Here is a 24,061-nt window from a genome sequence, read left to right on the forward strand (position 1 = left end):
CCACGCTTATTTTTCCAAAAGTAAGATTATTTATGTAGATTTACTCCTAACACACTCCTAGTGTGTTTGAAATGACATGCATCAGTTCAGCTGACTGAAAGCAGTCTTGTCTGTTTATGTGTGATGTAGATGAAACTCAGTTTACATACTGTAAAGCAATATATGGACCATCATGCTTGCACGTCCAAGGAACCCTGAAGACGCCCAAAGGCTCTTAAAGAATTAGGCAGATGAATATGATTAAAGGTCACACAGTTTAGGCTCATTCCAAGAGTCTTTAGTTTTATCAGATTTATAAAATATAGATCAGCTGTACCGTTACACTGTAAAAAAAATGCAGCATAAAGTTAAAACAACTTGGTTTGTCTAGTCAATTTAAACTAATATTTTAAGCAAAGTCGAGCTCCTGGGGGTGTACCGTGGGTGGAGCGAGTCACAAGCACGCAACACACACACAAAACATTATCCATAAATTATGATTAACTACATGTTTGTGTCGTTTACATTATATGCACTTATACTATGGGTCCGTTGAATGCTTGAATCTGATTGGCTGATGAACATTCTGAGGTGTGCAATTATTTTTTGGGAAACGTACGGCGAATGCAGTTCCAGGCAGCTCTTTTGACCGCATTACACTGTAATAACGGACTAACAAAAACAACATGACAGACGATTTTCCGAGGCAATGACAATAGAGACGCACACAGGTAGCCTCATTCTCTTTCTCCCTCTTTCTTTCTTTCTTTCTTTCTTCTCTCTGTCTCTGTCTCTGTCGCCCTCGCTCTCTTTCTAATAACTTTATTAATAACTGCATTAGAATGTTATCAACAGCTCAAGCCTACACATTGCCAGCTTTAAAATGACGTTTTGGAACAAGCAAAAGAGCCGTTGGATGAGACGCGGAAGAAATAGTCCTACTCACAATAGCGATTTAATACCAAAACCAGACGAATCTCTTTAAATATATCATGTGATCGATGTCTCGAGGTGTGGTAACCAAAGTATAAGCGGAATAATTGATGACAGCCCGTTGAATTATGGAAAAATAATTTACACCCGTGGTGTATCATCACCTCAGGTGTGCATTATTTTTTTTGTTATTTAACGTCCCATCATCAATTATTTCTTACTTACATGCCGATTGCTAACAAAACAGACATTTGATGCAGTTTTACTTAACACCTGCGACTTATGACCTGGTTGTTTTATCACTGGGACCGCCCCATTTTAACGAAATACAGCGTTAAACAAACAAACTTGCACAATGCCACTGCTACCCCAGAAAAACAAACCTCGTCCACTGTTCCCACAATGATGGGTACCTTGGGAAGCTTAAATTTTCCTCCCAAACAACACACTTCTTTAGTGACACTGATTTCATGTCAGCTCTTGGTTGATTGGTATGTGCGTGCACTATTCCGGTTAAAGTGCCCATATAAGGACTTCCACTGTACCTCCAGCACTCGTTATGTAACAGAATCAGTTGTTAAAAAACTTTCAGAAACTCATACAAACCCCAGAAATACTCCGTCATACGTCTAAATGGTTCTGTTCAGCATGAGAAATTCAACATTTTAACTGTTTTAATAAGTCAGAATGCATTACATACCATTAGACCCCCCCTTTAATTTAAATAACGCTACTTCATGTTTTTTGACAGAAACATTTGATTCAGCAATTTTACATTTTGAGCATGGTACAGTAGACAGATGGTGTACAGATCCTGTAGTTCTGTTGCTGTAGCTTAGTGGCAAAGGTGATGGGTTTGATTCCCAGGAACAAGTGGATCAAATCATCTGCCAAATGCATGCATGCATTCATGTAATGATGCTATAAATACTACAATGCTTTAATATGTGTTTAAAATGTGTTTACATTTCTTCTGGTCAAAAAACTCACAATCAGAGTTGTAGGTCACAGCCAAATATTTTTCTGCAACTATACATTTATATTTATTTCTATTAATACAGTGCAATAGTGTATTGGCAGTCCCCAGCAGCTGGTCAGATCTATGTAGGTCTATGCTATAATTTAATCTGGTACGAGGTGTTTATAATGTGCTCTTTGGGAAATGTGAAGTTTAAATCTTGTTGAAAGAGCTATAAATCAGTTTTATGCAGATGATTTAAAAACGCAGAGCTTTAGAGGTCCAGGCCTGACACAGAGCATCTACAGAAGAAGCAAGTCTGTTTTTAGCTCGACTCCAAGGGGGTCTGGACTTTATTTTCTCTCTTTTAAAGCAAGACTGACCTGTATGGTCAGATGTGTTAACCAGGTACTTGTTTGACTGGTTTAGAGAAATTTAAATGAAGCTTTCTTTAAATAGATCCCAAATAACCACCGGACCAATGACAGATAGTGGCGTACTTTATAGATGGGCACGCACACATCTGAACTCATACGTGCGAGTGGCATGTGGTGAGCTTATGCAATGAGGTTGTAGGTTTTGAAATTAATATTTCAGTTTATTTAGATATTTACACAGTAGACAGCGTGTTTAAAGCCTTCATTTATCAAAAGCTAAATTAGTAGCTACATTAATACAGTTTATACCACGAGACAGAAGCGTATTTAAAGTGTTATTAGTCATTTATTTCTTTTAACTTACTGTTATCTGTCTTTTATTAATAAAAGCTCAACAGATTTAATGAAAAACACAGTGACCACAATTATATAGTGTAATATATTATTATCCACTGTTCAAAAAGCATTGTTTCACAATATTTGTTTTGTTTTATAGTTTAGTTGAGTTTGTTTGTACACTATGATCAGTGTAAGATCAGTTAAGTGTTAGTTAGGTTATGTGCATGTGGAGCTGTATTAGACTCTAAATGTATATTTTAGTCTGTGTATGTCTATGAATGAGGCAGAAATCAAGTGAAATTGTGAACTGTGATGTCTGAACAACAACATCAAAGCAATAACATAAATGTCCTGTCTGTCTCATTTTCTTATTCTGTCTGTCTGTCTCTCTTTTTGTCTTCCATAGTCTGTCTGTCTGTGTTGCTTATTCTGTCTGTTTGTGTCTGTGATCCTTTGTCTGTGTCTGTCTGTCTGTCTGTCTGTCTGTCTGTCTGTCTTCCTTTGTCTGTCCATTTCTCTATTTGTCTTCCTTAGTATGTCTCATGTCTTCCATAGTCTGTCTGTCTGTGTTGCTTATTCTGTCTGTTTGTGTCTGTGATCCTTTGTCTGTGTCTGTCTGTCTGTCTGTCTTCCTTTGTCTGTCCATTTCTCTATTTGTCTTCCTTAGTATGTCTCATGTCTTCCTTTGTCTGTCTGTCTTCCTTTGTCTGTCTGTCTGTCTTCATTTGTCTCTGTCTGCCTGTCTTTCTGTCTGTGTTTTTCAGTCTATTTCTCTGTCTATCTATCTGTCTGTCTGTTTGTCTTCCTTTGTTTGTCTGCCTGTCTGTCTGTTTCTGTCTGTCTGTCTGTCTGTCTTCCTTTGTATGTCTCTCTGTCTGTCTGTCTCTGTCTGTCTGTCTGTCTGTCTGTCTGTCTGTCTGTCTGTCTGTCTGTCTGTCTTCCTTTGTCTGTCTATCTCTCTATTTGTCTTCCTTAGTATGTCTCATGTCTTCCTTTGTCTGTCTGCCTGTCTGTCTGTCTGTCTTCCTTTGTCTGTCTGTCTGTCTGTCAGTCAGTCTTCCTTTGTCTGTCTATGTCTCTTTGTCTTCTTTAATATGTCTCTCTTCCTTTGTCTGTCTGTCTGTATGTCTTTCTGTCTGTTTCCTTTGTGTGTCTGTCTGTCTGTCTGTCTTCATTTGTCTCTGTCTGCCTGTCTTTCTGTCTGTCTGTGTTTTTCTGTCTATTTCTCTGTCTGTCTATCTGTCTGTTTGTTTGTTTGTCTGTCTGTCTGTCTGTTTGTCTTCCTTTGTCTCTGTCTGCCTGTCTGTCTCTCTGTTTGTCTTCCTTTGTTTGTCTGCCTGTCTCTCTCTGTCTGTCTGTCTGTCTTCCTTTGTCCGTCTATCACTCTGTTTGTCTTCCTTTGTCTGTCTGTCTTCCTTTGTCTCTGTCTGCCTGTCTGTCTCTCTGTTTGTCTTCCTTTGTTTGTCTGCCTGTCTGTCTGTCTCTCTCTGTCTGTCTGTCTGTCTGTCTGTCTGTTTTCCTTTGTCCGTCTATCACTCTGTTTGTCTTCCTTTGTCTGTCTGTCTGTCTTCCTTTGTATGTCTCTCTGTCTGTCTGTCTATCTGTGTTCCTGTGTCTGTCTGTCTTCCTTTGTCTGTCTATCTCTCTTTCTGTCTGTGTTCCTTTGTCTGTCGGTCTGTGTTCCTTTGTATGTCTCTCTGTCAGTCTTCCTTTGTCTGTCTATCTGTCTTCCTTTGTCTGTCTATCTCTCTTTTTGTCTTCCTTTGTATGTCTGTCTGTCTGTCTGTCTGTTTTTCTTTTTCTTTCTTTCTGTCTGTCTGTCCTTCTGTCTGTCTGTCTGTTTGTCTGTCTTCCTTTGTCTGTGTCTATCTGTCTGTATATCTTCTTTGTTCTGTCTGTCTTCCTTTGTCTGTCTGTCTGTCTGTCTGTCTTCCTCCCTCTGTCTGTCTGTCGGTTTGTTTGTCTGTCTCTCTGACTTTTTGTTTTCCTGTGCCTGTCTGTTTCTCTCTCTTAATCTGTCTGTCTGTTTCTTTGTCTGTTTGTCTGCCTGGTTGTCTTTCTGTCTGTGTCTGTCTTTCTTATTTCTGCCTGTCTGTCTATGTTGCCTATTCTATTTGTCTATCTACCTTTCTGTCTGTGTTTCTTATTCTGTGTGTCTGTCTTCCTTTGTCTGTCTGTCTCTGTTATAAGCAGCTCTACGGTCCATTAGAAGTCATTTGGGTCATGGTTGGACACACTATGTCCATCACAGCACACAGCTGGAGTCAGTCGAGCAGAAAAGACTCAATTCATGTCCTGTTGTTCATCTTCTCGCCTAAAAGCCATTTACACCTGACGTTACCACACAAACACACACTTCAATCCCTTTTTGATGAGACGCCGTGTTTGATCTCTGTTTGCGAACATCACAAGTTCAGGTTTTTTGAAGTTTTTCTTTTTCTTTTCAGCTAAGCACATCCACAAACAAACTAAACCTCTGTATGCTCTCTAATCCCAGCGCCACTGCAATGCACATGCATGAAAACATTTCACCCCCAAAACTAAACCCAAATGACACTTTGCAAACTGACATGAATTAAAAATGACATGATGTACATAACCATGATGCCTAAATGCTTTAAGTGTATATTGTTATTGACAAGTTAAATCATTCTCAAATCCTCTCTGTTTATCTTAAAGCTTTGATTGTATTCATAGACTTCACTGTTATTTTAGCTGCAAATTATTAAATGCTAAATATTAATCAGTGTTTCCATTTGAAATCACAACAGCTGTGAGACGCCCGTGGCTCTGCTCGCAACCGTCCGTCATTTTCTTCATTCGAGCTGGAAAAATACGTGGCACGAAAAAAATACCTACGTTAAGTGCCGCAAAACTTACTTAATCAAACAAAGCTGCATTAAATAGCGCGGGCATGCGGCAGGACCTCTTTGAGAAATATTAACTCTGGATGGAGTCCAAATTCCTCAGGCGCTCTTGCCAAATGAAGACGCTTTCAGTTCTGTAAGATCTCAGGAGGGTTTAGGGGGCCGGTTTTGGAAAAGTGCACAGGAAATGTATTTCGAGTCTGTAATATATTCAAACTTCACATTTAAATTTGCTGCTTGACGCAGGTGGCTGGGTGGGGATTGTATGATTTAAGCGTGGTGATGTTCAGCTGGAGGTATTGGCAGGATTGTCTTTTTTTTCACTGGCCTGAGATGTGCAGTAGGTTGTGAATTTACTATATGAGTGACACATTGCGAGGTTGTGGTGAGCTATAGAAAGGGTTTGTCTGGAGTACGGCCAACTCTTTTAAATTAAAAAGCCAACTCCCCCCATCAGCGAGTGTTTGCCTGGTTATTCAGTTACCTCTGTGAATTATGGGTAAAGCCAGAGTCCTTTATAAACCCTGTTTAAACCTTTGCATTATTAGTGCTACCTACATTGATACGATCTGGTTAAATCATACAGCGTATTTACATCAGATTTCTGCTTAAAGGGATGAAAAAATCTTTAACCTAATACCAAAAATAAATACAGATTTGGGTGACCACCCCTCTATAGTGACTGTATAGCAACAAGAATTTCTTTGTGAAATGTAAAAATCTAATTGTAATTGTCGTCTTGTCTAGCTGTCGTCCATATATTCTCATAGAGGTCCTCGCTCTAGCGTTTCTCTCACACATTGGCAGGGTTGTTTACTGGCTTGGTATTATGCGCTGGCTCTGTTTTATTTGAATATGAATAGCCCGGGGCCTGGCAAAGTGCAAGATATACAAATTACCATCATTGATGTAAAGTAGGTGGTTACACAGTGAAAATGGAGTCATTGGCCCCTGTTTATGCAGACGTTGTTTCGAACAATGGTTAATTTTCACTTTCAGAGCGCCGGTGACCTGACTGGACGAGATGAACTTCATTTGTTTATGCTCGGATTGATGTATTGAAATGTTGTTGGCAATCAAATTACGCCTGTGACGGTTTTCAGATTTTGTCTCAACAGTGCAGAACGTTTAGTTTGAACATTTAAAGATGGAAATTATTTGTTTTATCAGAATATAATAGTAAAGGATGAAATGTAAATAGTTTTTCTACATTTCTCCAATTTTACAAAGTTTTTAATTGCTAATCAAATAAAAAAATGTCCTCAGAATCACTTTCTATTATTTATAAGATGCAAGAATGACCTCATCCTAGAGGAAATGACATCATTATTGGTAAAAAAAGAACTACAGCAAAGTTAGCATTGGAAACAAATATTAAAATAACCTCCAGCTTGGCTGTTATAAATGTAATCTGTCAATCCCTCACTGGCCCTTGGCTCCTTATTTGTTTTCAAGTGTCCTGCCATGTTGTGCATTTTATCAAGTTATGTTATTCGATGTAACATAAATGCAAAATAGATAACATATATGTCTAGTTTGTGCTCCACAACTTTTAGTTTTTACAATAAATATGATTGATTGGTCCCACCAGTGGGTCCAAAGGCGGTGGCAGAGCTTCACCCAGGGATAGTTCACCCAAAAATAAAAATCCTGTCATCATTTACTCACTATGATGTTGTTACAAACCTGTATAAATAACTTTGTTCTGATAAACACAGAGAAAGATATTTTGTATAAATGTTTGAAACCAAACTGATCATGAGCCTCATTCACTCCCATAGTATTCTTTTTTCCTACAATGGACGTCAATGGGGATCGTGATTGGTTTGGTTTCAAACATTTTTACAAAATATCTTCCTTTGTCATCATCAGAACAAAGACATTTGGTTTATAACAACATGCGAGTGAATAAATGAGTAATTTTTTTGTGAACTATCCCTTTAAGAGATCTGAGTTCAACCAGAGTGTAATGTGGCATTCACACCAGACGCAGAAGAGGCGGCAAGCGCAAGTAATTTACATGTTAAGTCAATGCAAAGATGCGAATAGGCATCCTGCAGTGCGGTACGAATGACGGGGAACACGCAGAAGGCGGATGGCGCGCTCCACGCGAATTGAGCGTTGCCGTGGGAAAATCACAAGTTAAATAATCTGAACTTTGGCGTATACTTGCGCCGCGTTAACCAATCAGGAGCTTGCTTTAGTAGTGACGTGATTACAGAGAGCAAGCGGAGTCGCAGAAGACCCTCCCATGACGCAAATTTTCATGTGAATGTCTCGAATGACTAGAATTTCACGCACGAATGAAGTGATTGAACTCAAAACGTTCAAGTGTCCAACTTTTTGCCGCCTTTACTGCGGCTGATGTGAACACCACATAATTTTGTTACTTTCCTGTTTTTACTTTTACAGTAATACTTCCTCGAATTACTGCATAAGCATATTAATATTTTTAAGTAAAGTTAAGTATATATAAATATAAGGTACTGTATAGACCGTTTCATCGGACGCATGTGCGATCACGCAATTGCGCGTCTGGTCAGAACTTCACTTCCGGTTTTTGTTTGTTTATTGGTCTGACTAGTTGCTAAACTGATCTCTTAAACAAATACTTTGTCGAAAACAAAAAAAATTTTGGTTTCCTAGGTAATCCATGTGTTGTTTATTTTGCTTGTTATATAAATAAACTACTTTGTTGTTATTTATTCTTAGCTGAGTTTACCGGAAGTTACGTGATGACCACGGAAGCCGCTTGTTTATGTTGTTACTGCTGAAACCGTCTATAACAGGAATGACCCATTTTACTTCTTTTTTTTCCCATTTTACTTCTAATCGTAATGTTCCCACAGACTGTTAAACACAGAATAATTGTCACATCCGTGACTTGGGGTACCCAAACTTCTCCGCTCGGTGACGGTCAGTCAAACTGAGGCCCTGCGAGACGGGTTTAACAGTCTCTATTTGTCAAAGTCCTGAGAGCTGAATGGTGTAGAGCTAAACAAACGGGAAGACTCCTCACCTATTCTGTCTGACTGAGCAAACACGGCTCGATCGGGGCGAACCAATGCAAACATCGCCCGCACAAAAGGGTTCTGCTGAGAGGGAACCGAGGCCTGGCTGGGAGACAGCGGTTGCTGTCAGCAAACCTTATTTATGACGATGGTGGGCGGCCGGCAGAAAGAGCTGTCCTGGGGTCAGTCGTAGGGTTTGTCTGCTAATGGTACAGTGCACGGCATTAAGAAATATTTTTTAACCGACTGTGACCCAGTTTTCAGCTTGGTGACTGAACACGGTGCCAAAAGAAAATGAATACTGCTAAGCTGGATAGACCCAAATTTGACTAGTTTCAGTTTATGAAAGCTAATAAATCACAATATGAATCCATAATGTGTTTTCTCAAGCTCCTGCTGGCTCAGTTTGATGAATTCATTAGATATGAGTTCAGACAGGTGCATTTCTACACCTGTCACCCTCATTCTGCATGCTGCATTGCTTCCGACTCCATCAGCGTGTTGACCTGGCAGCGTTTAACTTCTGCGTTTCACGGCCGCCATCTGGTTAGCAGCCCGTCCATTCATAGTAAGGGTTAAAACAGGTTTGTGTGTGCGTGTGTGTTCTCGACACGTCTGCAAAACACACTTTAGCCTGCTCGGCTCCTAAGACTAAGCGCTTTATGTTCAGCAGAGGCCTTATTGTTTGTCGGTAGGGAAAAGAGAGGTTAACTCTTGATGATAAAGGGCCTGCCCCCGCCACGAATGAATGAGTGAATGAATGAATGAATAGAGAAGGAGGGATGTAACACAAGCCCTCGCCCAGGCCTGTATGTATATTAGCTCGGCTCGAAGGACTCATAGACAGACACCGTCAATTGGCACATCTCATCCTGGTGACCATATGGTCGGTGGCCTATAGGACGGCTTCTCTTCAGCCTCCCACGATTCACATGTGTGGATGAAGCCATTATACATGCAGGCCGTGCCTTGTACTGATAGGTACCGAGCTTTACTTTACAGAGGGGCTTTATGTGCAGGGCTGGATTGAGTTGCTTGGGATGGGGGGTGGTTTGGGGGGCTGATTTTAGCCATGGTAGTTAAATGCATGAAAAGGCTAAAAGCTTTGCGTTTTTAAGGGATTACTCGGCACTCATCTGCTGGATTTTAGTTAGGAAAATTCAACCGGTTATTCTTTCTGTGGATGATAAATGAAGGAATCAATTTATTTATACAATAATAGTTTTAAATGTTCTATTGCGAGAAATAGACTAACATCTAAGTTATTCACTGACATTTGATGCATGAAGTCTAAATGGCCCTTTTGAAGTTTATTTTTACAAACGGAAGGATGAGTCAAATATTTTTGATTATTGGCAGATTTTGCCCATAGAGCTCTTGAACCTAGTACCATTTAATTTAGCTTTCATTTAATGTGACTGGGTGTATTTTTAATGGTTTGGATCGCAAGAGTTTGAATTGCTAACTTAACAATAAATGTTAATAGTTAACTGATATACGAATTTCACTCAAAAGTCACCTCGTCGGGCCAACAGCCGCCATGTGTGGAGTACATTAGTGCAAAAGGAGCTGGATGGCCACAGATGGTGTTCACCAATAGATTTTCCCAGTACTGACTCGACCAGAATGCTCTTCCGTTCACACACGCTGTCCGAGCTACACAAAGACAACAGGATTAAACTGCACCATTTAAACCCGGCCATGACCCAGACCCTGTTGACTCAGAACCGTGTGCTATCAACAGATTCATCAGACTGAATGAGAGTGCTTGAGTTTATACACTCACTATGTGCATGGAGTGAGCTGAGGTTGTGTCCGGCCCTGAATGCAAACACATGAAATACAGATCCGTTAGACAAGATGAATAACATTGTTTGAGATGTTAGTAATTGTTCAGAGAATAAACCTTGTTTCAAGTGTATTTTTTCCGAACCAATGACATTTGCTTATTTTTTTGGTATACATAATAATGTGTCTTAATGCGTCTCAGTGTGTTTCAGTGTCTCAATGTATCTCAGTGTAGCAGGGTTTCAGTGCAGCGCAGCAGTGTCTATTTGCGTCAATGCAGCAATGTGTCTTAATAAATCTCAGAGTGTCTAAGTGTGTATCAATTTGTCTTTGTATGTCTTAGTGTGTCACAATGTAGCTGCTACTTAGAGCAGCTTAGGACAGCAGTGTCTGTTTGTATCGCAGTCTCAGTCTCAGTGCATCGCATCTTAATGCGTCTCCATGTGTCTCAGTGTGTCTCTGTTTGTCCCCATGTGTCTCAGCGCATTTCAGTGTGTCCCTGTGTATCTCAGCGCGTTCCAGTGCATCTCAGTGTGTCCCCGTGCGTCTTAGATCTTCTCAGTGTGTCCCCGTGCGTCTTAGATCTTCTCAGTGTGTCCCCGTACGTCTCAGTGCATCTAAGTGTGTCTCCGTGTGTCCCTTTGTATTTCAGAGAATCTCAGTGCATCTCAGTGTGTCCCCGTGTATCTCAGCGCGTCTCAGTGCATCTTAGTGTATCCCTGTGTGTCTCAGAGTCTTTCAGTGTGTCTCCGTGTATCTCAGCATGTTTCAGTGCATCTCAGTGTGTCCCCATGTATCTCAGCGCGTCTCAGTGCATCTCAGTGTGTCCCCATGTGTCTCAGCGCCTCTCAGTGTGTCCCCGTGTATCTCAGCGTGTCTCAGTGCATCTCAGTGTGTCCCCGTGCGTCTTAGCGCCTCTCAGTGTGTCCTCGTGTGTCTCAGCACGTCTCAGTGCATCTAAGTGTGTCTCTGTGTGACCCCGTGTGTCTCAGCTCGTCTCAGTGCATCGTAGTGTGTCCCTGTGTGTCTCAGTGTCTTTCAGTGTGTCTCCATGTATCTCAGCGCGTCTTAGTGCATCTCAGTGGGTCCCCATCTATCTCAGTGTGTCTCAGTGCATCTCAGTGTGTCCCCGTGTATCTCAGCGTGTCTCAGTGCATCTCAGTGTGTCCCTGTGCGTCTTGGCGCCTCTCAGTGTGTCTTCGTGTATCTCAGCACGTCTCAGTGCATCTAAGTGTGTCTCTGTGTGTCCCCATGTGTCTCAGCTCGTCTCAGTGCATCGTAGTGTGTCCCCGTGTGTCTCAGCGTCTTTCAGTGTGTCTCCATGTATCTCAGCGCATCTTAGTGCATCTCAGTGTGTCCCCATGTGTCTCAGCACCTCTCAGTGTGTCTCCGTGTATCTCAGCGTGTCTCAGTGCATCGTAGTGTTTCCCCGTGTGTCTCCGTGTGTCTCAGTGTCTTTCAGTGTGTCTTCGTGTATCTCAGCGCGTCTCGGTGCATCTCAGTGTGTCCCCGTGTATCTCAGTGTGTCTCAGTGCATCTCAGTGTGTCCCCATGTGTCTCAGCGCCTCTCAGTGTGCCCCCGTGTATCTCAGCAAGTCTCAGTGCATCTTAGTGTGTCTCCATGTGTCTCAGCGTATCTTAGTGCATCTTAGTGTGTCTCCGTGTGTCCACGAATCCACATCCGAAAACAGATAACAGGTGTAGCCTGTAGATATATGTTTCATCTTCGCACTCTGAGGTGATTGTAGCCTACCTGAACATTTTTAAATACTGTGGATTTACACTTTTCTTACCGATATTAAGGGAAGTGACAAGTTTGCTCTCTTCAGCTCACTGGATGAAACGCTGCTTTATTCTCAAATGGTTAATGCGATATTATCACATAAGTTTAATACGCAACATCGGGTGGAAAAATAGCTATTGTGTCTCTGCTCAGTGGTGCTATTTTCATTGTGGGTGGTTTCATGGGGCACTGCAAAGGACTGTTGCTTTAGTCAAATCACTTCCTGTGTTAATGCAGTCATAACAACTCTACTGCGTGCGTGTGTGTGTGTGTGTGTGTGTGTGTGTGTGTGTGTGTGTTTAGAGGACCAATCAGCTCATAATTTGATGGAAGCCCAACATCAGTATTCCCAAACCAAAGTAATTTTGACAGTGAAGATCTCTCATGTTTTTTTTTAAGTGTATAAAGTGTGTGAGCCTCAGGGAGGATCAATAACAAACTGAAGGCCTTTAAGTCAATTTTGGTTTGTAGTTTAGTTTCCTTTTAATGACTGTAAGGAACTTTCTCTTTTATAGCAACAGACAAAACAAAAATGTTTCACCAAAGAGTACAGTATGTATTAGTATACCTGTATTAGAATTTTCTACATAAAATCATTTTATATAATGTAAAGAACATTTTGTGAAAATATTACTGTGACTGAGTAAGATCATGACAAAGATTGAAATCAATGTGAAATCAGTGATTGAAATCAGAATTTGATGCCCGTTGTCTCAGAATTAGATTTTATTCTGGATTTCACAGATATATTTAATGTTTTTTCTGCCTTTATCTGTTCAGCTCTTGGGCATCAGTGAGGTCTGGAGTTGTTGGTTTAGAGCTCAGAGATGTTTTGACAGATTCTAGCGATGCATTTTTTGTTTTACATTCATGGCTCATTGAAGTTAAACTGAAACATTGTATTGTTTTCTACCGGAGGTTTCATCTTGCCTGGAAAGGTTTTGCCGCATACAGTACTCTTTTCAGTTGTGATAAGCTCTTAATGTTGGCCTGATGGTGGCATACAGCCAGAAACTCATAACTTTTCTTTGATTTTGAGAAGTTATTCCAGGGTTGTGGATCTTTTTGATCCGGCGAACGGCCTAGCGCGTGGTCTTATCAAGGAGTCGCACATGGCTTACATTTAAACATTAAAGCTGGTGATTAAGAGATTAAATCTCTCTCTCGTTGCATTCAAAGGTCATTGAGATAGACTTAAAAGCTTTTAGACCGAAGCTCGTCTTTCTGCGTACGGCCCGATTAGATGTTGACCGCAACTGAACTGGAATGACCTTCGGTTATTTGCGCACTATCTGTGAAACCAGCGCATTGTCGTAACTTGTGACAATTTAGTCACTCTTGGATCTCATTTACTGGTTGCTTGGAGCTCATAACCTCCTCATACACTGGAAAGCTTTCAAGCCACGCTGCAAAAAGCCTATTAGCTCACAGGATCAGGGTTAAGACAACCCAATCCTTTAACGTTTTTGAGTATGAAGCTGATACATGCTGAAATATTATGCATACTCATAAAGCATTCAGTGCATTATGGATTATAAGGAAGGCTGATGAAATCTTTTTTATGGCGTGCAGAATATACAGGGTTCCCACACGTCCTTGAAATCCTTGAAAATTTGTGAATCTGGGGAAAAAATTCAAGGCCCTGAGAAGTTTTTGAAAATATACATACATAGATACAAGTCATTGAAATTGCTTAAATCTATTTTATGCAAAATGTTTTCTGAAAAATCCATATTATTCCCTGTGTAGTGTAGGGTAATCTCATAAAATTCTAGACTTTTTAAGCACACGTGCTAAACTGTTCACTTTAAATGCTTATATCTTCTGTATGCGAATGTTGATTCGTACCAAAATGCTTTTTTGCATAGTTGTGTTTGACACATGAAAACGTCTCGGGTTACACATGTAACTGTTGTTCCCTGAGAAGGGAACGAGACGCTGCGTCTCCCTTGCCATACTTCCTGCGTCCCTGTAACGTCGTCTTTGACAATATTTCAGATAGTGATATACTTTCTGGCTCTCGCTTCACCCTGTCTTTGTCATTAAGCCTCATCATTGGTTGAATTTGATATACACATTCAGACACACTTACCCCTGGAGGCGTCCCCAAAGTGTCACCGCAGTGACGCAGCGCGAGTTCCCTTTGAAAGGGAACTGCAACATTGTATCTTTAAAGGTAACACGATGTAACCTTGCTCTCACTTAATATGTCTCCTTGAATTTGAGGGTATTGTATCTGGAAAGTCCTTGAAAGGTCCTTGAATTTGAAGTTAACTAAGCTGGAACCCTGAATAGATCTGCGCACTCTGTGTTTATGTTTGCGTGTGCATGTGACCCCAAAAAGTATCAAAGAAATCACATTGCACATGGGAATTTCCAATCCCAGTGAAAGTTATGATAAAGACAGGAAAGCGGTATAAAGTAAAGATGTCCAGACATGTGGTGGTCATCCTGAGGAATATTGGTCCGGATGAATGTGGGCCGGTGCCCCCTGTGATAGACATCAGTCATGTTTAATATCCTGTTGGCTCAGTTTGTAGCCTCCGTCCCCTGCAGATCATACACAGACCGTAGGAGCTTCCTGAGTTACCCCGGCCAACGTTTTAATACGACTTGACTTGTAAACACAGTTACGCTAAGAGACTTCCATTGCTTTGTTTAGTTTGAGCCACGGCCCGGGTGGTAATGAATTTCATGGGTTTCAGTGCCTAATCTGTAAGACATCCATCCTCAGAAGGTCAGCAGTCAGGTGTAAGTCTGCTTGTAAGGACAAATGTCTAAACATAAACCATAAATCTCTTTTCTAGAAAATAAAATCACATTTTCATGCATTAAAGCATTTTCAGCTTAATCCTCATCAAAATGAGTCTGAGAATAGTAATTTGCATTGACTTTAACAAGCCTCGTCTTGTGGGATGATTATAATTTAGCATTAAGCAGAAATAGTTTTTAAGAGCGCTGTGAGGTTGCCCTGAATTCACCTCTCGCCTCAAATAGAAACTCTTATAAATTCGCTGCGAGAGAAATGTTTTTCTTTCTAAATAAGTCATTTGAAGTCATTAAGCTGTGCAGTAAAAGTGATTTGGCAGGCTGAGGTCACGTCAGTGCCTGGCAGCTTCCAGGAACGTAGAGTTTAATCATTTATGGGAAGATTGAATTGATGCGTGCGTGTGTGTTTCTTGGCTCAGGATTCGACTGTATGTGTACACACACGCAAGATTGTAAAAATGTCTCCAGGGCTCAGGTAAATGTGTGACAAACAGTAGCTGCTCACACGTGCTGCCTGCAGCGTTACAATGTTTCAATCGAGAACCTTGACTTGTAGAACACCTTACAGTAGGTTGTTACAATGAATCATTGTTGTAAATAAAGGAAGTGCATGTTTGTGTTTGTGTGTGTGTGTGTCTGGTGGAGCTAAGAGATGTCCAAAATTGAAAAACGGAGACATTTAGTTTTGTTTTTAGTTAAACGTTAATACGAACTTCTACATTTCAAACAGTGAACCGTTTTACCAAAATGCTTATGCATACAGTCTGTGTGTGTACGTATTTATGTAACACTGCCCTGTTAAGCTGTGGTGGGCACCTTTTTGGACTCTGCAGATGTGTACGTGTATGTACAGTATGTGAGAGACCTGTCAGGCATAGAGCCGGATAAGGGAGTGTGAATGTGGCACGCTATAAGAGATTTGATTTAGCATGCACACCAGAGGCTGAATACTGCATACTACCCTACTCAAGTTTTATTGCTAATTAAATGAACACACAACTGGGTGATTCTCACAAAATCTGGATTTAGAAGGTTCAGAATTTTTAAAAAGCCCTCGAACCCAATTTTTTTGCACATATAAGATTAAGATCTGAACTTACCATAACCATTATAAACCACTATTAACCATTTTAGAGGATTTAAAAAATATTTGAAGAGTTTGGTTCCAAAACGCAATAAATCCATTTTGACAAATTTGGGTAAAACGTGTTTTCTATACGAAGAAAGTGACAAGATGAAAACCACTATTTTCTGTTACAAACTTTCACATAGCATCTTTAGGTTATAAAAACATTAAAAATTCAAATCCATAACTTGATTTTCAAAGATTTATTATAAAAACTGATACATTTTTTCCCACAAAATGTAATAAATCCATGACATGTTTTTTTCAAAATGCTACAAATCTGTTGAATCAATATAAAAATGTGCATTCATCTTTGCCATGATATATTCACTTAGTTGAACAGTGGTATACACCGATTAAAAATAAACATTAACGACATAAATCAAAACACTTAGTTTGTCATATTAAAGGAATAGTCCATTTTCTTAAAAAAAAAAATCCAGATAATTTACTCACCACCATGTCATCCAAAATGTTGATGTCTTTCTTTGTTCAGTCGAGAAGAAATTATGTTTTTTGAGGAAAATATTGCAGGATTTTTCTCATTTTAATGGACTTTAATAGAGCCCAACATTTAATACTTAACTCAACACTTAACAGTTTTTTTCAACGGAGTTTCAAAGGACTATAAATGATCCCAAACGAGGCATAAGGGTCTTATCTAGCAAAACGATTGTCATTTTTGACAAGAAAAATAAAAAAATATGTACTTTTAAACCACAACTTCTTGTCAAGGTCCTTTCCTGCGTGACCTAACGTAAATGCGTAGTGACGTAGGGAGGTCACGTGTTACATATATAAAACGCACATTTGCGGACCATTGTTAACAATAAACGGACACAAACACATTAATTAGTATCATTCCACATACAACAATGTCGGAACGGTCCTCTTTCTCCACACTTGTAAACACTGGGGCGGAGTTTCCCGTTCGTTCTCTGTGACCTCTTGACGTCATGACGTATTGCGTGGGGTCACGCTGGCGCATCACGACCGGATCTAGACGAGAAGTTGTAGTTTAAAGGTGCATATTTTTTATTTTTCTTGTACAAAATGACAATCGTTTCACTAGATAAGACCCTTATGCCTCGTTTGGGATCATTTATAGTCCTTTGAAACTCCGTTGAAAAAAAATGTTAAGTGTTGAATTAAGTGTTAAGTGTTGGGCTCTATTAAAGTCCATTAAAATGAGAAAAATCTTGGAATGTTTTCCTAAAAAAAAAACATAATTTCTTCTCGACTGAACAAAGAAAGACATCAACATTTTGGATGACATGGTGGTGAGTAAATTATCTAGATTTTTCTTTTAAGAAAATGGAATATTCCTTTAAGAACACTGTCATTGCTGCGGTTATAATTGGGGATCGTCGCTTAGCATTTTTCACAACGATCAGCTGTAAAATGTTTTGGTCCTGCTCGATTTTCGTTGACTTTGAGTATAAAAATGGAAAGTTTTCATAAGATCCCCTGGGGTCAATGTGTTAGCATGAGAGCAACTTGATACTGTTGGGAGAACAAGCGATAGTTTCCCAAATGCCTTTCGTGTAAATTATTAGATGTTGATGGCTTACATGTCTTTCCCATCACAGAAAACCATCACAGGTTTATCAATGACATTAAAGTATTATTTTGTTTTTATTTTGTTTGTTGATCATGAAGTACAAAGTAGATGAGGAGAACTAGTACTCCTGTGGAATGGTGCACTGTGATTTGTGGAGCGGATTTATTGCATTTTGTAGAAAAGGGGGAGTGGTGTTTATTGCATTTTGGGAAAAAAGGGAGAGAAGATGACAGAATAACATGGCGGATATTGGATTTTGCGTACAATTAAAAAATTTTCTTTCAAATACTGACCTGATATAATACTGATTTTGGCAGTAACTCATTTTCTTTTTTAAAAATGGCGTTTATCGCATTTTGGAACTCTTCATTTCCTATAGAATTATTTACATTTTTTAGATTATCATTGAAAAAATTATCATTACCGCAACATGATATTACATTGAATATATGCATTTACAAACTCATGTTTCGGTAATGAGAACTAAAAAGTTGTCTAGGTACTATGACAAACAAAATTTCAACTTTTATCTGGAGAGAAAAAATAAGAACTGCTTACCTGGTAACCATCTTAAGTGTCACAGTCAATTATGTCCCTTCCAACAATTTTTAAAATGTTAGTTCCTTAAGGGCTTAAACAATGATTGAAAATTGTTGCGGAGGATGAGAAAAGATTCTTGGACACATTTATATTCCTTATTATTGTCTCTACATTTATCAATGATCACCAAATAGCACATGTTTCTTTACTGTAAATGTTTAAAGTATAACATGCACTGAAGCTTTTTATGTTTTAGATTTTTTAATTATAAATATTTTCATGTCAAAGAACCCAAATCCAGTCATGGACACGTTGCGGTAATGAAAAATTGTCCCGTTAAATGTGAAAAAAAAATTGGTTTGTATGATGTCATGAAATCATGTGCAAAATAGTACGTGAAGAGATTTTTGTAATTGTATGCTTCTTATTTTGCTTTTACATTTTAATCAAAATGTTTCATGTCACCTCATAAGTATAATTTTGCGAGAATCACACAACTGGGTCATGAAGTCCCATTTGCGATTCATTTTAAGCGACGCATCCGAGTGAATTCGGATGACATATCTGACCGCACTGAATTTGAATCGAAGCAACAAACAGGATGTGGGATTGTAATTTGAATTGTACCCTGATTTACAGACGCATTTACCAGAATATGGCTGATATTTGAAACCTCACATAATGAGAAAAACACAACATTATTTTAGGCCTGCAGTCGAATATACACACGCACACAAAGCTTCTCTGGCCTGTAAAAGCTGTTTTGGGAGTCACTGCTTCTTTCTCATCCGTCATGACATTCAGATGCGGACTTGAATTACTCTATTAACACACCACATGGTCTCTCTCTCTCTCTCTCTCTCTCTCTCTCTCTCTCTTAAGTTAAAGATTTATGTTTGGACACAGTTAGATACCCAGACGCTGGTTATATACAGTCAGAGGTTATGGGATCAGGGCGTAATGCTTAGAATCTGGCGTCTTCTGGATGGGGTCGTGGAGAAATCCTAAAGAGGTCATTTTCTCAAATTTATTCCTGTTGCTCATAAAAAACATGGAGATCATCTTTCTTTTTTCCCATCTTTTCTTACCGCTGTGAACTCTATGTGCCCGGTCACCCGATCTGTAAAAACACAACGTAAGTGAATAATAACCATGCGCTCTTACCGAATGCTATATCATCATGGGCTGGATTTTCAGAAATATTTCCCTCCTAACAGTTTTGCGGGTCCGTCGTATAAGCAACAGCTGTGCCCAGATCAGCTGGAAATATCCGAGCGAACGCAAATTAGGGATGCAGTGTTTGTCAGATATTCCTTTGTGGTTGTTTTAGTCGGGTTACAGTAAACCTATTAATCTTTATTTTACATCGTGAAGAGAGAATTTAACTCCCAAACAATATCTGATGTCAATCTTCATTATTAAAAACGTTACCCAGGCGGACTGTTTCTTTGGAGGGATTTCATACTGATGGACTTTACTGTGATGGTCATAATGGGTTTTGGGCTAAAGTTACAGTAACTCTTTATTAAATGTATTGGGTGAGTGAATACCGTAAGGCTCAAAGTTGAGCTTTACAGAAACGTGATGTGTTCCTCGGGTCAATTTGTTTGGACTGACGTGTTTTACTTTCCTGTAATCATATCCTCCTATATGAAAGGTTTGCCAGCGTGGTGTTTCCCAGCGTGTGCTCCAGAAGATATCATCTCTTACTCATCTGCCATCAGTAAAACCTTAAATTGACTTCCAGCGCTCTATAGGCTGAAATATAGTTTATTTTTATTTGTGTATGCGAATGTATGGTTGAAGGCACAGCCATGCAAAGTGTAGTTTATTTGACTCGTACATGTAAACAGACGTTCGATGCATGTGCATTGCGAACAAAAAGCAATGCATCTCCTAGTACAGGTGGTTAAAAAAAAATACGCCGGTGCACACAGACCCTCAAGTATGCATAAAAACTGAACTATACTTCTGGTTTATATCTTAGATTTTTTATAAAATCCAATGTATATTGCAGGATTAAATGATAATCAGTGCTTAATATTTTATAATAATTTGTAATTATATTTTTGGTTTTGTATCGAAAAGCATTCTTAAGGCCTTGTCCATAGACTGTTTTAAAATGTCTTTGGTGATGTCATCAAGTACATCCAAGTCCTTACTGTGTGGAAAACTTGCTGTTGTGTGCAGTCTACAGAAAACTTTATGGCCAAATAAAATGTGCCATAAACATTTTAATTAACCAATGATTTTATGATAAATTGCACAAAATTTACACATGAGCCCTGACACACCTATACACACACATTCCTTGCTCCGTTAGTTTCTTTTGACAAAAGACATCGCCTCTACCCTCTCTGGCAGGAGTCGTCTGGGGAACCCGAGGCATTGAGCAGAACAAAAGCTTGGATCAGGGAAAAAATGAGTAATTAGGGATTGGAGGCGTTCTGCGTCTTTGCCCCATTTACCACAGAGTGCCTACAAAAAACTAAAAGAATAACTTCTTAGAATTAGAGAACTGGATTTTAATCCTGACTTTTGAATAGTTTGGAGTTTGGTCTCTCAGGGTTAAGGTGCCCCATCCGCAGCAGGGGGCAAATCAAAAAATCAAACCAAGCTGAACGGCTTTCCTCTGTGGCCCTTTAGGCACCATACCCCTGTATGTTAAGCCTGGAGTATAGTTCAACTGCACGGACGAACGCACAGCCTTGCAAAGCATAGTTTTTTGACTCGTATGTGCACACACGCACAATGCAACAAAATGCAATGGCCTAAATCCTGGCCTACATACTACATACACCTGTACGTGCATGCGCAACCGCATAAAAAGTATGCACGGTTACAAAAATCTGGTGGTGCGGGTACCCTTGCGTATGTGTAAAACAGAACGATAGCATTACTTGACCAAAAATTTTGGCATAATTTTCTCACCTTTATGCAATACATAAAATGAATAGTTGCATATGTTTGTCCCTCCTTATAGTTGCTTGGAAAAAAATATTTAGTGTTATTACCCAATTTTTCTTTTGACAAAGCTCTTGTATCATATTTGCACTGCAGGGAATTCGGCCATCACAGGAAAAAACAAAAAGCCCAATACAGGTCCTTGCGGGACCCCGTCAGGCAACGGTAAATAGATTCTTTCTTAAACATGTCTAATACCGCTAAACAGACCACAGTTGTATTATAACATGAATCTAAAGCCCGGCCTCTGTGTTACACACTCATTGTGTTGCAGGAGTAACTCTATCTGCACATTCGCTTGCTTTTTCTACTGTCTATTTTCTACTCGTGTGAACTGGGCCAGTGTTTGATTCTTTATAATTGAATGTCATGTGAATCAGTGATGACATCCTAAGTCATTGTTATTGTTTATGTTGACTCTGGGCGCCGGACACATCAGTACCAGTAGATTGGATTGCATGTTGCATAATTCGGTTTCAGTTACTGTGTGTAATGTAATGATTGCTTTTTACTGCGTGTCAGGGTAAAAAGCCCAAAGGCTATCAAGCACAACCTGCATTTTTTGGCGTATTGTTTATGTCTTACAGGGTCAACAGTCACTTCCTCTTTCCCGTGAAGGAACGAATCAACCATTTGGTTGGTTAATTCTTTACTGGTTAAGCATTGCGCAGAACATCTTTCCTTCATTTATGTTGCTTTTGCAAACAGATTTGTACTAATATGTACTGTAATTTAAACTGAAAATATGAACCTGTGTCAGTATTGCATGAGAGAGCGAGACCGATAGTAAGAGTAAGACAGATACAGAGAGACAGGATACACTCGGGTTACAGGCACAGAAACAAGAGGAAAGAGAAATAAAGAGAAAAACTTTGGCACGCATCACCCTGAGCTTCTCAGTCAGCAGTTTCTCCTCTTGTAACGCAGCCAAACTGCTGTGCACGCGTCCAGCTCTGAAGCTAATGGCTCTGCTCGAGTCAGATTTCATTTCTGAGCACCTCGATCATTCATACAGCAAAATAACACACACTGATAAATCATTTACTGTGTGATTATACAGTATGTAAGGACGAATTCTATAAGAACAATAGTCTGGATTATTCTGGTTTATTTAAGTGTCGCTACTCGTGTGAGCAATTCTTCCAAAAGTGCCAATGGTTGCATTCCGTGATCGTGTTAAATCTTTCGCATGCGAGCGTGGACATGCGTCAGGCGTGTCGCGCGGGCCGCTGTAACACAAGAAGGCAGATGTGTGAATAAAGCAACATGTGTTTTGGGTTTTAATGGCATGTGTTTTCTACCCCAATCGTGTCTGGATCCGAGAGGCGTACGCACACATACGCAGAGTACCGCTTTGGATGTTCTCGTATTGTTCACATAAGTTTCCTGCGTGCGGCACCATCAGCTGGGCTCTATGAGAAGGGAGGACAGCGGGCGTTTGAAGTGGCTTTGATCTCCATGCTTTACGGCCCGCGTCAGTGCTGCTGGGAGCTTTTGTCCGTCCGTCCCCGCCTCTAATTAAGACGTCTCTGTTCGTGGACCCGACAGAGGGGGCAGTGCTCCAATCAGACCTGTGGGGTCACGGAGAAGAGATTTGGGTTGTGTGTTGGCTCTGTGTGTTTTATCACAACTGGCTGTGATGAATCGTTGCGGCACGCCGGACACCCGGGTGCGGCTTTAGAGCGGTTTGCCCTCTTGGACCGGACGTATCTGTGACGTAAATTCTGGGTTGTTATCACTAGGAAGTGACACCCACTTCTGTCCTGTTGGGTACTGAAGTGAGTGCCACTGATCGCCGCTTATGGTCGACTGGTTTTAGTGGTTAAAGTATCACTGATCTCCACTTAACACACAACACAGTATCTGCACGTGTGCCCTCCAAACATTCCTGATGATCCAAAGCTTAACTTCAATCTGTGAACTGAAACATTTTGTTCAAAACTATATATACACACAGCTTTTTAATGCTTAAGATTGGAGTTCTCCATCAGGGGCGTTTTTTTGATAAATGCCCACAGGCACTGAAGACGTTCAGACTCCAGACATGTTTATGAGATGTTTGCCGGCACGAGCCGAAGGTTGTTATCTTGTCTAAAGTGTCTGTGTTATCTGTGCGCAGAAATGGGCTTTGTTTTTCCACTAGGGCCTGTAGACAGAGGACGGCAGACTAACATTACTGCTGCTGTATGTATTTCTGGGTATAAACTTTGGCAGGGCGGCTTTACGGTGAAAATAACAGGGTACCGCAGCCAAAAACCCCAGCGTGCCCTCCCAGAGTTCACTTGGGAGAATCTGTATGCATGTGTTGTGTTGCGCTGCCACGTACCCATACACACACACACACAAATCCATTTACTGCGGGCGCTGGTGTTTTCTGACTGTGTGTGTGTTTGTTTTGCTCTCTTTAGACTTTCTCACGCACACAAATCTGCCATCAAGGTCATAAGAAGGATGCAGTATTTTGTGGCTCGACGGAAATTTCAGGTACGACAAAAAATGTGCTTTGAAAACCAAATTAGCTATACATTTCCACTGAAATATGAATGAAAAGTTTTAACCATTGTTTGACGTTAGGGCCTCCCAAATGAAAGAAACAACATCCCACAACAAATCACAGTTTGCTTTTTGGTGTCGTCTTATAGTGTTGAACATGTTTTATCATATTTACATGATGTTATATGAGTTAAAAATAATATAATATAAACCAAGCTACAATTTTGCATTGCATTGGCAGCACAAATGGTTTGATCCCACTGATAAAAACGTATAACTTGAATGCACACCGCGCTTTAAAAAAAAATGCCAGCAGCTGGCGAGTTTTGCACCAGCACTCAGCATTTTTACTGTGCTTAGCGCTAAACGCTGAGAGTTGAAAGTTCGTTTTTTGGGTGAAATGCTCAGCTCGTCAATGTCAACTCTCACTTTGCCGTCCAATCACAGTGGATGAGGGGCGGGACAAATATCGCAACAACCAACCGGCAAACAAAGCAGAAGTATAGCAAACGCTTAGCTGAAATAAAGCTGGCAAGCGCCTACTGTTCGCCTGGCGTTTATAGCCGCGTTTAA

General features: G+C 40.1%; 1 protein-coding gene across 2 annotated transcripts in view; it reads left to right on the top strand.

The window, feature by feature from the left end:
* kcnq1.2 (potassium voltage-gated channel, KQT-like subfamily, member 1.2) overlaps nt 1-24,061 on the top strand; it is a 136,297-nt gene that overhangs the window by 57,896 nt on the left and 54,340 nt on the right. For both annotated transcript variants that reach the window (XR_008640560.2, XM_055192894.2), the window contains exon 16: nt 23,404-23,479. Coding sequence is in view for 1 of the 2 variants with exons in the window: in XM_055192894.2 (XP_055048869.2) it covers nt 23,404-23,479 (76 nt within the window). In the remaining variant the exon portion in view is untranslated. Of the gene's footprint in view, nt 1-23,403; nt 23,480-24,061 lie in introns of those variants that run through there.

The sequence above is a fragment of the Misgurnus anguillicaudatus genome, chromosome 6 (assembly GCF_027580225.2).
Source record: "Misgurnus anguillicaudatus chromosome 6, ASM2758022v2, whole genome shotgun sequence".
Lineage (NCBI taxonomy): Eukaryota > Metazoa > Chordata > Actinopteri > Cypriniformes > Cobitidae > Misgurnus > Misgurnus anguillicaudatus.